This window comes from Aotus nancymaae, unplaced genomic scaffold (assembly GCF_030222135.1).
Source record: "Aotus nancymaae isolate 86718 unplaced genomic scaffold, 86718_ANA_hifiasm-v0.15.2.pri h1tg000155l, whole genome shotgun sequence".
Lineage (NCBI taxonomy): Eukaryota > Metazoa > Chordata > Mammalia > Primates > Aotidae > Aotus > Aotus nancymaae.
Window position 1 is genome coordinate 2,657,431 of NW_026988570.1, and position 15,379 is coordinate 2,672,809.

A 15,379-nucleotide genomic window follows, 5' to 3' on the forward strand; every position below is an offset into this window, starting at 1 on the left:
ATTTATTGAGTACCTTCTGTGTACCAGGCAGTATTCAAGATGGTGGACATGGCTGTGGTTCACTACATGAACAAAGTTATAGCTCTCCTTAAGCCCACAACCTAGAGAGGGTCAGGGATGGGGGCAGGGAGACAAACAACAGGCAAATTAATAAATCAAGGAAACCTCGGGTAGTGAAAAGTGCTTGCAGAGGTCAGCAGGATGTTGCTGTTTGGGCTCTGGTCAAGTAGAGAAGGATACTCCCCCTCTTCCTTTCCCTAAATGCAATTAACAGCCCTGGACAGAATGCATGGAGAAGCTAACTGAGGATTCTTTAAAAAAGAAAAAAAAAAAAAAGGAGGATTTGGGAAGGAAGCCAGAATTCTACTAAGCTGTTGTTTTTCCTCTGGTGCCTCTTAGCTGGGGCTCAGAAACCACCTGAAACTCAGAACTGTACACAGGATGCAGACAAAGATGTGTCCAAAAGAATCCCTGTTTCTGGTCTGGGGAATGGCAAAGAGAGCCCCAAAGGGTCAGAGAGAGTCTAGAAAATCCCTGTTTATTTATTTATTTATTTCATTCTGTCCTTCCTCAGCCCCTGGGCAATCTAGTGACAGCGCTGGCAATGGAGTAGCAGCCAGGCAGGTACCTGGAACTCTGAGAAAGGGGAACCTTTATCTCTGACCAGAGGAACCATCATTCTAAAAGCATGGGGGAATAATTGTCACATTTGCGTTTCCCTCTTTCTCTCTCTCTCTCTCATTGCTTTTGGTCCTGAAGACAGACACAGTCACAAGAAGTGCACAGCAGAGCAGGAAAATGAAAACCCTGGTCTTTAGCCAGAGGACCAAGGCATATCTTCATTTCTTAACATACTAATTGCTTCAGTAGGTGGAAGTGGCTCAGGCCCTCTCAACTTAAGAATCTAAGGAGTTATGGGTTATGTTATCTCCATTTCATAGATGAGATACAAGCCTAAGAAGGTTGTTTTTCTTCTTAAGCTTTTCCTACTATGCCATGTTGTCCATGGGCAAGTCAAAGGTATACCACAGCCTGTAAGAGTGGCACAGTGCTTATTTTCAACCATTAAGAGAGGTGGCAAGATGTGAGATAAATGAAGAAACTCCTGCTTTGCTTGGATTAATCCTGTAAACAACATGGTGTAGGTGAGATTAGGGTTGGCAGGTGGGATTAGGGTCTCTCTTCCTTCCTAGTTTCCATAGCCTGGGAAAAGGGCTGATCAGCCTGGTTTGAGATCCACTGCAATGCCTTTGCTTTAGGCTTCATTTGTCCAAACTCCTCTCTCCCTTAGCCCTCCCCAGACCAGGCAAAGGCCTAGCTGGCTGGTTTCCCCACTTGTGGCCCTGAGGGCAGGACCTGAAATTCACCATTTCTGCTAATGAAGTCAGGACATGGCCTCTTCTAATTACTGCAGCCCTCACACAATCTTCCCCACATCCTCTCCACACTAGGGAGCAGTGGGGGGCAGGAAGAAGGGACTCAACCCCAAGCATCCTGAGCAGACTCAGGGACACCAGGCCTTTCAGGATGGGTCAGGAAAATGAAGGTTCGCCAACTCAAAGGTGGTGGGGAAAATGGTTTGGCCTTTGGAACTTGTATTTGGTGTGAAATGAGTTCCTTGCCTCTGGGTCACGCCCTGCAGCCAGCTCCTCTACTTGCCTGGGAGTCAGGAAGAAACTTCTTGGTCCCAAGCCCAGTTAGGGGCGAGGCACTAACTGGGAGGAAGGCCAGAGAGGGAAGGAGGGTGGGTGACCACTAAGGGTAGCAGCCAGCCAGCCCAGCCCATCTTGGGTGCCTGCTGGTGTGGTCCTCTCCCAGAGAGGGGGGCCTTCCTCCATCTGCCCCATGAGGAAAAGAGGAGTGGAGGGCCATGAACAGGGATCCAGAGAAAGGAAACACCAAGTCCCGGGGGCATGAGCTGGAAGGGAGGGCTGCTCCTCCCAGGGGAGGTTAAGGACTGAGAGCTGCCCCCAAAAGTGGAAAAGGAGGGAGCTGGGCAAAACCCAGCATTGTTAGTGACCAGCTCTGTGGCCTTGACCTGACCTCACTGATTCTCAGTCTCCTCACTTGTAAAAGGGCAAAACAGCCACGCGCAGGCTGTGGTGGGCACCCGGGCTGTCTGAAGACAGCTTGGCTCAAAGTTGGCCCTTAGTACACAGCCCTCATCTCCAAGCAGCCTGAGCCTGCACTCTGGGCCCAGGGGAGTGGTTGTCGCTGGCATCCCCTGGAATAACATGCTCCAGGAGTCAAAGATTCCTTAGTTGGAAAGGTCAAGAAAGAGACTCCCACTCTCCTCGCCTTCTGCACCAGCGCTGTGCCCCAGCCTGCCAGGCAGAGCCCTCTGATGTCGCAGCGCGCGGCTCACTGAGGATCTGTTGGCTGCAGCGAGTGGAAGGACCTGCTCGACTGGAACTTTTTTTTTCCCTCTCAGGCGACGTCCGATGGGTGTGTCCGGCAGGAGGTAATATTTGACGGGTTCCGCGCGGGCGAGTTGCCGCGGAGCGCCCAGCAGGGGCTGACAGCATGGCCTCGCGCGACCCGCCCGTCACCAGCTACGCCCCGCCCGACGTGCCCTCGGGGGTCGCGCTGCTCCTCACCATCCCCTTCGCCTTCTTCCTGCCCGAGCTGGTGAGTGCGGCCCCCTCGGCCACCTGCAGAGAGGGAGGGGCTGGGAAACCCGCCTGGGCCCCAGACCGGACCGCGGTCCCCTCCCTGGAGAAGGGGGACCCAGGGCATAGGCTGCGGTGGCTGAGGGTCTCCCATGGGCGCACAGCGGGGTGCAGCTGTACTCAAGCAGCAGATCCCACTCTGTGCTCCCTCTTATGCCGCCGGGGGGTTCCTTCCTCCAAAACAAAACCCACCTGGGTGTGGAGGCCTGGGGGGACGTTGCTAAAACATCCAGGATTCCCAGGAAGATGTTGGAAATGAATTTTAATAACGTGGAGTCCTTTCTCCAACTATGTGTGCCTTTTTGGTTTGAAGTGGGGAGACTGTTTCCCTCTAAGAGCAGGGCTTCCAGTGTTTTCTTGTCATGTCCGCTGACTTTGAACTTTGACTTTTGTGGGTTCCGACACAGGGTAGCTATGGCAACATCTGACATGAAACAGTCGTGTGAGGCACCCTGGTTGCAAATGAGAACCTGTCGCTGTGTTACTCCCTGGGGTGCCCCACTGCTGAGTTGTGTCCCTGGGGAGCCTGGCTGCTCCTATCTGCAGAGCTGTGCGGATGCAGTGTTCTGCACCGCCCAAGTCCCTTCTGAACCGGTTGGTACCACACCCTCTTCATGGAGGAGCACACTCAAGTCTGGGGTCCAATCAGGGCAAAGGAGTGTGTTTTGTTTTTCCAGCACCTTCTGAAATATCTAGCTTGTGGGTGATATTTTCTTACCTGCCCTGAGCAGGGAGGAAAAGATAGAAAGTGGATCTACTTTTAAATTGGACTGGACGTGACTAGCCTGTCTCACTCTTGTCATCCGCCTGGAAAGTTGGGCCTGATGGAGCCACTTTTAGGCAAACTGGCTAAAGGGTGGCCATTGATGGCAACCAGAGAGAGAACCAGGCAGGGTGGGCCTAGCATCTGGGTGGCTCTGGCTGAAAGCCCACCTAAGAGGCAGGTTTCTGCCAGGGCTGCCACCCCTGGCACAGCAAGACAGTGGGCATCCTGCCAGACTGATGACATTACCGTACTCTGATGAGTCCTATGTGCCAGGCCCTGGGTGTGCGCCTCACGTTGGAGCAGCGGCAAGGGCAACTGGGATACTGGTTGACTCCACCTCTTTTTATTGAGCCTGTGGTTTATGTCAATCCTGCAGGCCCCTGGTGACAGGGCACTGCCTCCTGGTGGTTCCCTGTCTGCCAGGGAGTCGTGAGCGTTTCCTCCCCACAGTTGAACAGTGGCCCCAGCAAGGAGGGATCTGAACTCTCCAAGCCAGGAAGGGGTCCAGGCCTGCCACCAAGAGTTGGACCTCAAAGAACAGGCATTTCTAGGCTGGGGGAAAAAGAGGGAAAGGTCTAGAGGCCAGGGGAGAAGTCCTGGCAGGAGGCTAGAGGCATGGAGTGTCTGGAATCAGGAAAACGCCCAGGGTGAGAATTGTGAGAGGTCATGGTGGCCTCATCTGCCCTGCTCCTGCCAGTGGAACTCCTGGAAGAGCAAAGCGCACACTCTTGTTGGGCTCTAGGGACTTACATGCTGTGGGAGGTGAAGGGCTCAGTGACAATCAAAATTGACATTGGCCCAATTTTCTTCATTTATTTGTACTGTTAATAACGTTAGATTTACAGTCAGGCTGCAATAATAGTACAGAAAGTTCTGTGTACTCTTCCCTCAGCTGCCCCTAATGCCCACATCTTCCACGATACAGCTATTGAAATCAGGAAACTAATGCTGATACTGTGCTATCAAGTACTCTATAAACCTTACTCAATTTTTGCTAATTTCCCCGCTAATGCCCTTTTACTGGTTCAGGATCCTGGCCCAGATCCCACATTGTACTTAGGTGTCGTATCTCTTTCATCTCCTTTCATCTGGGACAATCTGGGTCTTTATCTTGACACTTCTGAAGAGTACTGATCAGTTTTTTTGTTGTTTTGCTTTTTAAAAATGTATTTTTCCATAAGTTATTGGGGTATAGGTAGTATTTGGTTACATGAGTAAGTTCTTCAGTGGTGATTTGTAAGATTTTGGTGCACTCACCACCCGTGTATACACTGCACCGTATTTGTAGTTTTTTATCCCTCATCTCCCTCCCACTCTTCCCCCCAAGTCCCCAAAGTCCATTGTATCATTCTTGAGCTTTTGTGTCCTTATAGCTTAGCTCCCACGTATCAGTGAGAACATATGCTGTTTGGTTTTCTATTCCTGAGTTACATCACTTAGAATAAGAGTCGCCAATCTTATCCAGGTCACTGCAAATGCTGTTAATTCATTCCTTTTTATGACTGCATAGTATTCCATATATATATATATATATATGCGCCACAGTTTCTTTATCCACCCATTGATTGATGGGCATTTGGTTTGGTTCCATGATTTTGTAATTGTGAATTGTGCTGCTATAAACATGCATGTACAAGTATCTTTTTTGAATAATGACTTCTTTTCCTCTGGATAGATACCCAGTGGTGGGATTGCTGGATTGAATGGTAGTTCTTTTAGTTCTTTAAGGAAACTCCATACTGTTTTCCATAGTGGATATACTAGTTTACATTCCCGCCAGAAGGGCAGAAATGTTCCCCGTTCACCACATCCACACCAACATCTGTTGTTTTTTTGATTTTTTGATTATGGCCATTCTTGCAGGAGTAAGGTAATATCACATTGTGGTTTTGAATTGCATTTCCCTGATCATTAGTGATGTTGAGCATTTTTTCATATGTTTGTTGGCCATTTGTATATCTTCTTTTGAGAATTGTCTATTCATGTCCTTAGCCCACTTTTTGATGGGATTTTTTGTTTGTTTGTTTGTTTGTTTGTTATGTTTTGTTTTGTTTTGCTTTTGAGACGGAGTCTCGCTCTTTCACCCAGGCTGGAGTGCAGTGGCACGATCTCGGCTCACTGCAACCTCCTCTTCCCGGGTTCAAGCAATTCTCCTGTTTCAGCCTCCCAAGTAGCTGGGACTATAGGGGCATGCTACCATGCCCGGCTAATTTTTTGTATTTTTAGTAGAGACGGGGTTTCACCATGTTAGCCAGGATGGCCTTGATCTCCTGACCTTGTGATCTGCCCGCCTCGGCCTCCCAAAGTGCTGGGATTACAGGCGTGAGCCATCGCGCCCGGCCTGTTTGTTTTTTTCTTACTGATTTGTTTGACTTCCTTGTAGATTCTGGATATTAATCCTTTGTCAGATGCATAGTTTGAGAATATTTTCTCCCACTCTGTGGGTTGTCTGTTTACTCTGCTGTCTGTTCCTTTTTCTGTGCAAAAGCTCTTTAGTTTAATTAGGTCCCAGCTATTTATCTTTGTTTTTATTGCATTTGCTCTTGGGTTTTTGATCATGAAATCCTTGCCTAAGCCAATGTCTAGAAAGGTTTTTTCAATGTTATCTTCTAGAATTTTTATAGTTTCAGGCCTTAGGTTAAGTCCTTAATCCATCTTGAGTGGATTTTTGTATAAGGTGAGAGATGAAGATCCACTTTCATTCTCCTGCATGTGGCTAGCCAATTATCCCAGCACCATTTGTTGAAAAGGGTGTCCTTTCCCCACTTTATGTTTTTGTTTGCTTTGTCAAAGATCAGTTGACTATAAGTATTTAGGTTTATTTCTGGGTTCTCTACTGTTCCATTGGTCTATGTGCCTTATTTTATACCAGTATCACACTGTGTTGGTGACTATGGCCTTATAGTATAGCTTGAAATCAGGTAGTGTGATGCCTCCAGATTTGTTCTTTTTGCTTAGTCTTGCTTTGGCTATGTGGGCTGTTTTTTGGTTCCATATTAATTTTAGAATTTTTTTTTCTAATTCTGTGAAGAATGATGGTGGTATTCTGATGGGGATTGTGTTGAATTTGTAGATTGCTTTTGGCAGTATGGTTATTTTCACAATATTGATTTTACCCATCCACGAGCATGGGATGTGTTTCCATTTGTTTGTGTCATCTGCGATTTATTTCAGCAGTGTTTTGTAATTTTCCTTGTAGAGGCCTTTCGACTTCTTAGTTAGGTATATTCCTCAGTATTTTATTATTTCTTTTGCAGCTATCGTGAAAGGGGTTGAGTTCTTGATTTGATTCTCTGCTTGGTCGTTGTTGGTGTATAGAAAAGCTACTGATTTGTGTATATTAATCTTGTATCTGGAAACTTTGCTGAATTCTTGTATCAGTTCTAGGAGATTTCTGGAAGAGTCCTTAGAATTTTCAAGGTAAACAATCATATCATCAGCAAACAGTGACAGTTTGACTTCCTCTTTACCAATTTGGATGCCCTTAATTCTTTCTCTTTTCTGATTGCTCTGGCTGGGACTTCCAGGTTGAAAAGGAGTGGTGAGAGTGGGCATCCTTGTCTTGTTCCAGTTCTCAGAAGGGATGTTTTCAGCTTTTCCCTATTCAGTGTTTTGTTGGCTGTGGGTTTATCATAGGTGGCTTTTATTACATTAAGGTATGTCCCTTGTATGCCAATTTTGCTGAGAGTTTTGACCATAAAGGGATGCTGGATTTTGTCATATGCTTTTTCTGCATCTGTTGAAATGATCATGTGATTTTTGTTTTTAATTCTGTTTATGTGGTGTATCACATTTATTGACTTGTGTATGTTAAACCATCTCTGCATCCCTGGTGTGAAACCCACTTGATCATGGTGGATTATCTTTTTGATATGTTGTTGGATTTGGTTAGCTAGTATTTTGTTATGGATTTTAGCATCTATATTCATCAACTATATCAGTCTGTACTTCTTTGGTTATGTCCTTTCCTGATTTTGGTATTAGGGTGATGCTGGCTTCACAGAATGAATTATGGGGGGTTCCTTCTTTCTCTATCTTGTGGAATGGTGTCAAAAGGATTGGTACCAATTCTTCTTTGAATGTCTGGTAAAATTCTGCTGTGAATCCATCTGGTCCTGGATTTTTTTTGTTGGTAATTTTTAAATCACCATTTCAATCTTGCAGCTTGCTATTGGTCTGTTCAGGGTATCTAATTCTTCCTGATTTAAGCTAGGAGGGTTGTATTTTTCCAGGATTTCATCCATCTCTTCTAGGTTTTCTAGTTTATGTGTGTAAAGGTGTACATAGTAGCCTTGAATGATCTTTTGTATTTTGGTGGTGTCAGTTGTAAAGTGTCCTGCTTCGTTTCTTAGGTTATTTGGATTTTCTCTCTTCTTTCTTTGGTTAATCTTGCTAATGGTCTATTGATTTTATTTATCTTTTCAAAGAATCAACTTTTTGTTTCATTTATCTTTTTTTTTTTTTTTTTTGAGACAGTCTCACTCTTGTTGCCCAGGCTGGAGTGCAATGGTGTGATCTCTGCTCACTGCAACCTCTGCCTCCTGAATTCAAGCGATTCTCCTGCTTCAGCCTCCCAAGTAGCTGGGATTATAGGGATGCGCCACCGTGCCCGGCCAAGTGTTGTATTTTTAGTAGAGATGGGGTTTCTCCATTTTAGTTGGTCCTGAACTCTCGACCTAAGGTGATCCGCCCGCCTCGGACTCCCAAAGTGCTGGGACTACAGGCATGAGCCACTGCTCCTGGCCTGTTTCATTTATCTTTTATGTTTTTTGTTTGTTTGTTTCAATTTCATTTGGTTCTGCTCTGATCTTGGTTATTTCCTTTCTTCTGCTGGGTTTGGGTTTGGGTTTGGTTTGTTCTTGTTTCTCTAGTTCCTTGAGGTGCAACTTTAGATTGTCTATTCATGCTCTTTCAGACTTTTTGATGTACGTGTTTAGGGCTATGAACTTTCCTTTTAACATCCCATTTGCTCTATCCCAGAGGTTTTAATAAGTTGCATCATTATTGTCATTCAGTTTGGAGATTTTTTAATTTTCATCTTGATTTTGTTTTTGACCCAATGCTCATTCAGGAACAGGTTATTTAATTTCCATGTATTTGCATGGTTTCGAAGGTTCCTTTTGAAGTTGATTTCCAGTTTTATACCACTGTGATCTGAGATAGTGCTTGATATAATTTCAGTTTTCTTAAATTTATTGAGTCTCAATTTATGGCCTATCATATGATCTATCTTGGAGAAAGTTCCACATGCTGTTGAATAGAATGTATATTTCACAGTTGTTGAATGAAATGTTCTGTATATGTGTATGTGCCTAAAATATCTTTTAAGTCCATTTGTTCCAAGGTATAGTTTAAATCCACTGTTTCTTCCTTGACTTTCTGTCTCGATGACCTGTATAGTGCTGGCGGTGGAGTATTGAAGTCCCCCACTCTTATTGTGTTGCTGTCTATCTCTTTTCTTAGGTCTATTGGTAATTGTTTTATAAATTTGGGAGCTCCAGTGTTAGGTGCTCATATATTTAGGATTGTGATATTTTCCTGTTGGACAAGGAAAATTTTACCATTTTACCATTACATTCTGTCCCTCTTTGACTCTTAACTGATGTTGCGTTAAAGTTTGTTTTGTCTGATATAAGAATAGCTACCCCTGCTCACTTTTGGTGTCCATTTGCATGAAATGACTTTTTCCACCCTTATACTTTAAGTTTATATGAGTCCTTATGTGTTAGGTGAGTCTCCTGAAGGTAGCAGATAGTTGGTTGGTGAGTTCTTATCCATTCTGCAGTCCTGTATCTTTTAAGTGGAGCATTTAGGCCATTTACACTCAATGTTAGTATTGAAATGTGAGGTACTTTTGCATTCACCATGCTCTTTGTTGCCTGTGTACCTTGTTTTTTGCTTTTTAACTTGTATTTTTGTTTTATAGGTCCTGTGTTATTTATGCTTTAAAGTGGTTCTGTTTTGATGTGTTTCCAGGATTTGTTTCAAGATTTAGAGCTCCTTTTTGCAGTTCTTGTAGTGGTGGTTTGGTAATGATGAATTCTTTCAGCATTTTTTTGTCTGAAAATGACTTTATCTTTCCTTCATATATGATGCTTAGTTTTACTGGATACAAAATTCTTGGCTGATAATTGTTTTGTTTGAGGAGGCTGAAGATAGGTCCCCAATCCCTTCTAGCTTGTAGGATTTCTGATGATAAATCTGCTGTTAATCTGATAGGTTTTCCTTTATAGATTACCTGGTGCTTCTGTTTCATAGCTCTTAAGATTCTTTTATTCATCTTAACTTTGGATAACTTGATGACAATGTGCCTAGGGAAAGATCTTTTTGCAATGAATTTCCCAGGTGATCTTTGTGCTTCTTGTATTTGGCTGTCTACATCTCTCACAAGGCTGGGAAAGTTTTCCTTGATTATTCCTCCAAATATATTTTCCAGGGTTTTAGAATTCTCTTCTTCCTGAGGTACACTAATTATTCTTAGGTTTGGTCATTTAACATAATCCCAGACTTCTTGGAGGCTTTGCTCATATTTTCTTATTCTTTTTTCTTTGTCTTAGTTGAATTGGGTTAATAATTCAAAGAACTTGTCTTCAAGCTCTGAATTTCTTTCTTCTACTTGTTCAACTCTATTGCTGAGACTTTCCAGAGCATTTCACATTTCTAAAAGTGTGTCCAAAGTTTCCTGGATTCTTTTGTCCTACAGGGCATTTTCTCTGTATAGTACTGTCCCCCTTTTCCTATGGATGTGGCTTCCTGTGAGCCAAACTGCAGTAATTGTTGTCTTTCTTCTGGATCTAGCCACCCAGTGAGTCTACCCAGCTCCAGGCTGGTATTGGGGATTGTCTGCACAGAGTCCTGTGATGTAGGTCTCTCAGCCATGGATAACAGTGCCTGTTCTGGTGGAGGTGGTGGAGGGTACAATGGAGTCTGTGAGGGTCCTTAGCTTTGGTGGTTTAATGCTGTATTTTTGTGCTGGTTGGCCCACTGCCGGGAGGTGACACTTTCCAGAAAGCAACAGCTATAGTAGTGTGGAAAGGAACTGGTGGTGGGTGGGGCCCTAGAACTCCCAAGATGATATGCCTTTTGTCTTCCACCAGGGTGGATAGGGAAGGACCATCAGGTGGGGGTGGGGCTAGGTGTGTCTGAGTTCAGACTCTCCTTAGGTGGGTCTTGCTATGGCTGCTGTGGGGGGATGGAGGTGAGATTCCCAAGTCACTGGAGTTGTGTGCCTAGGAAGATTATGGCTGCCTCTGCTAAGTCATGAAGGTTGTCAGGGAAGTGGGGGAAGGCCGGCAGTCACAAGCCTCACCCAGCTCCCACATAAACTGAAGGGCCAGTTTCACTTCAACTGTGTCGCCCCCAACAGCCCTGAGTCTGTTTCCAGGCAGAGGGCAAGATGGATTTGAAAACTTGCCCAAGGCTATGTGCCTCCCCACTGTGAGAGAAAAGGGCTTTAGTTCTTCCCCAACCTGTAATGTCTGTACATTGGATGCATGCCCTCCCTTGAGTTTTGGCCAGGAGGCTTCTCTCCCCATTCAAATTGTTAGAGTTCAGCTACAGAAGTCCTTCTCCCTGTGGAGTTTTACCCTCTGCTCCTCTGGCCACCCTCCCGATGGATCCCTGTGGTGCTAGGCAGGAATGGGCTGCCTGGGGACCCGGTGAGCTCCCATGGCCTTTCTGCTGCTTCCTCTACCCCTGTATTTTGTTTGGCTCGCTAACTTGACTCAACTCCAGGTAAAGCTGGAAACTTCTCCCACAAATGAACCTTCAGCTTCTCCAGTGGGGGTATGTGTTTGGGACAGGAGGGTCTCCCTTTTCCACTTCCTCATTTGGGGTACTCACAGTATTTGGGGTATCTCTTGGGTCCTGCAGGAGCAGTCTGCTTCTTTCAGAGGGTCTGTGGGTCCTCTCAGGATTGCTGGTTTGTTCTTGCAGTCAATCCGGAGCTAAAATTTGCAATGTAAGCCTCCACATGCTGCTATGTTGGGAGCTGCAATCTAGTCCTGTCTCTCATACACCATGATCTCCTCTGCCTTCTGATTAGTTATTTTTGTACAATATCTTTTAATTTGGTTTTGTCTGATGTTTCCTCATTATAAATTCATTTATCTTTAATTCAGGAGTAATCCTATTCATTATTGAAAACTGAGAAAGTTCAGAAATAAATATGATCATATATGTGCACATACTCATATATGTGCACACACCTATTTAATGGGGTTATTCTGTACCTGCTGCTCTGTACCTGCTTTTCCCTCAAATGAGCATTCCTAGCACAGAACTAGAATCGCCTTATATCCAGGGTGAGGAATGGGGAGGTAAATGGGAGAGAGGGAGAATGCCAAGGTGAGTGAGTGATTCTGATCCCGCTGAACAGAGGACGTGCTGGCTGAGAGGCAAGTACAGAATCAGCCTAGCACAAGCCCCTTCTCTGACTTGGTCTTTTGGGGGTGCAACTGCTGCTGCCCACTGGGGCTGAACCCAGAGCACTAGGCCTTGGGGGCCCAGCAGATTCTGTCTCAGGGCCTAAGACCTCATGGATAGGCCTGTTTTTCTAAGTATGTGAGTACAGAGAGTGGGTTGTAAAATCAGGCCAGCAAAGAGACAAAGAACTCAAAATCCAGTAATGGGATTCTAATGCTGTCCATGGTGGAGGCAGCCCAGGGAGGACCCTTCCATCCAGCTGCTGCTGATGAGGCACCCTAAGGACTTGAGAGCAGGTCCATGCTGCAGACTTTCTATATGAACAAGAGGCCAGATGTGACAGGAGGGCGTAGTCAGACAGGTTCCCATGAGGCTGAGCTCCTCCTCCAGCTTCCCTAGGCCCGGAGCCACCCAGCTGGCTAGGCCAGCTCCCCTGTGTTTCTTGGTGATGACAGACTGGGATGGGCCAGGCCCTGGGGAGTCTGCAGTTTCTTTACCACTTTTGCTCCCCTCAGTTTGCTCTCATGGATCATTGCCTAAAATGGTTTATTTTCAAGTCTTTGCCAGTTAAATTCACATTTTTAAACTCTTTATTTTGTAGTAATTATAAATTCATAGGAAGTTGCAAAGATAATTCAGAGAGGCCTCCTGTCCCCGTCCCCAGCTTCCCCCCGGCCTCATCTTTCCTAATGGTAGTATAGTATCAGAGCCCAGAAGCCACCCTTGGTACCTTAGGGCTCCACTTTTCTCACACGTGGAGATTTGGGGAATCATCACTGCATCTTGCACAGGGCTACCATTCACCACAAAGAGCTCTCTCACGCTACTCTTTCAGAGTGCGCCTCCCCCGCCCCGCCCTCCCTCACCCGCTCCTGAACAAACCCCTGAAATCTACTACTTTCATCCCTATAATTCTGTTATTTCCAGAAAGTTACATAAATAAATGGAATCACACAGTATATGGGCCTTCAAGGTTGGCTTCTTCTACTCAGCCTAATGCTCTTGAGCCCCATCCAAGCTGTGGCCCGTGTCAATAGCTCCTTCCTTCTTACTGCTGAGTAGCGTTCGGTGGTATGGCTTTGCTGTTGTTTAACCATCTGCCTATCAAGAAATAGTTTGCTTGTTTCCGGTTCTTGGCTGTTCCAAATAAAGCTGCTATGAAAACTTGTGTGCAGGTTTTTGTGTAGGGGTAATGCTCAGTTCTCCGGGAAAATGCCCCTATATGATTGCTGGGTGGTGTAGTAAGTGTATGCTTCATTAAGAAATTGAAAAACTATTTTCCAGAGTGGCTGGAGAATAACTTTTGCGCTTTATATTCCCACTAGTGATTTTTGAGACTTTAGCATTAAAGTTCATATTTTATGCAGTTTACTGGTGAATTTAGATTTCTTATATAAAGACAATATTAATTTTCAAACATAATCTCCAAGTGCAAAAAAGGTTTGAATGGATAATTTGAAGATGAGAACAGACATCCATTTATTTTCTCTCTCCTTCGTGCACTGAGTGTGTGTGCCTCGGGGGAGCCTGGGGCGGGTGCCGCGCATACCCCTCCCCAGCTCTGGGGCCAGCGGTCTGCAGGTGCTGGGGGCTGACCATGCCATTACCTGTGTGATGTGAGGTGACTCATCAGCTTTTTTATAAGCTGAAGTGTGGAAGCTGCAAGCTAACCCAGGTGACTGTGAACAAGGAAATGCTTTGTGAATATGACTCCAATAAATTATTTTAACTTCCAACCTTGTCACTAGTTGACTTATGAGATTTTTGACTAGTTTTAAAAAAACAGCTAAGATTTCTAGAGGCTCAGAAAGTTAAAGGGGGAGATGCGAACTCTTTGTTTGATATTAGATGTTTTCCTTTCAACTGCTTAACTCACTGTTGTATCAGTCAGAGGGAAATCCTCTGAGCCCTTAAAAGTTCATCCCAAGTTCTTCGAGCTTGGCAAGTTCATCATATGTCTTACCCAGATGGCCAGTATCACCTTCATTCCAACCTGCTGCTGCTTCTACTCTTTTTATATGGAAAAGCCTATTTGAAACTCACTGAGGCGTCCTGGGAGGACCCTAGGGCCAATTCTGTGTGGACTGAAAGTGAGTGGGTGGGGCTGGGAGAAGGAATTGGGGCTCCTCGTAGGCCTGGCCTTAGGGCAGGTGTCTTCCTCTTCCTTCTAACATTGCCTTAGAAGCTGAGTTTTCCAAAACAAAAAATCATCTTCCTTCCTTTCCTCTGCTCCCATCAGTTCTCCATACTTCCAGGAGCAGCAAAGTTTAACTCAATTTACTCCAGTTTCTGTTAGGATTTTCTTTTCACGCTTCTGCCATCTTGTCTCTGTCCCTCCCTTCACTTCCCTCACCGCCATGTGGCCTCTTCCCATCTTTGGTCCGGCTCCCACAGGCCAGTGCCCTTCCCTTCTGTTCTCCTGCAGGACATGAGAGCCACCGACCTCTGTGCCCACAGGACCACAGAGTCTCATTGGAATAATGCCCAAGAATGTCCCCTGGAAGACAAGGAAGGGAGAACATGAGGAAAGGGACGGCCTTGGGCTGGGGAAGAGCAGGGCCTCCCAGGAGAGATGAGAGGGGCCATGGGACAGGAGTTGGATGTGAGCCTCCCCACACTGCCTGTGGCCACCTTGGCCTTCCTGGCCCTTGGCCAGGCCCAGCCCCTACTCTGGGAGACCACAGTGTGTTCACATTCAGTAAAATAGAGTCAGTCAGGATGGGGTCTAAAGTCTGGCTCTGCTTTTTCATTGCTGTGAGACCCTGGGCGGGTTACTTAATCACGCTGAACCTCAGTTTCATCAACAATGGAAAGAGTTCACCAAAAGGAGAACAGGGATCCTGTAAGGCAGTTGTGGGGTTTAATGTGGACTTCACAGGAAGTGTCAGGACATGGCGAGTGAGTGCTCCATAAAGTCAGCCCATACTACTTTATCATTGGCGGTCATCGGACCTCTTACTAGAAAGCACAGGTCACTTGTAAGACAAGTAACAACTGTAAGTCAGTAAGTGTTTATTGAAACATCACTGCCACTCTAGCCCCATGCTCTGCTCTTAGGGGCGTACAAAAATAAAATGGTCATTGAGAGGATAAGGTAAGGCATGAGCCTCTCTTAAAGGAGTGGTGCAACAAACACACTGAAGATGCAACAAGCACCCCAGAAAACAGCAAGACAGGAGAAAAGCAGAGGCTGCAGAGGCTGCGCAGCCACAGCTGCCAAGGAGCACTGGGAGCCAGGTGGTGTCAGGACAAGCTGACTCAAGGAGGAGCTTGACGTTTTTGAAGGGCTTGGATTTATGGGTGACACGTTTGGTTGTTGAGATGAGGACTGCTTAGGACCAGGAAGTTAATAAATATATAAAGTCAGGGTATAAGGAGGACTTAAATCCCCCACTTCAATCTCAAGTATTAATTCCAGCTGACCACCTACTCTCTCTCTGCCAAGCACTGGCGATACAAAAATAAGTCAGACATGGTCCCTGCCTATGGAGCCTGATGAGTAATGAGGGAGATGGAGAAC

The 15,379-nt window shown here is 45.6% G+C and overlaps 1 protein-coding gene across 1 annotated transcript in view; it reads left to right on the top strand.

Moving 5' to 3' along the window:
- The first annotated feature begins 2,523 nt into the window (after nt 1-2,523).
- Nucleotides 2,524-15,379, top strand: part of LOC105705717 (mal, T cell differentiation protein like) — a 33,769-nt gene continuing 20,913 nt past the window's right edge. The window contains exon 1 of the mRNA XM_064371638.1: nt 2,524-2,628. Within this exon, the coding sequence (XP_064227708.1) occupies nt 2,524-2,628 (105 nt within the window). The remainder of the gene's footprint in view (nt 2,629-15,379) is intronic.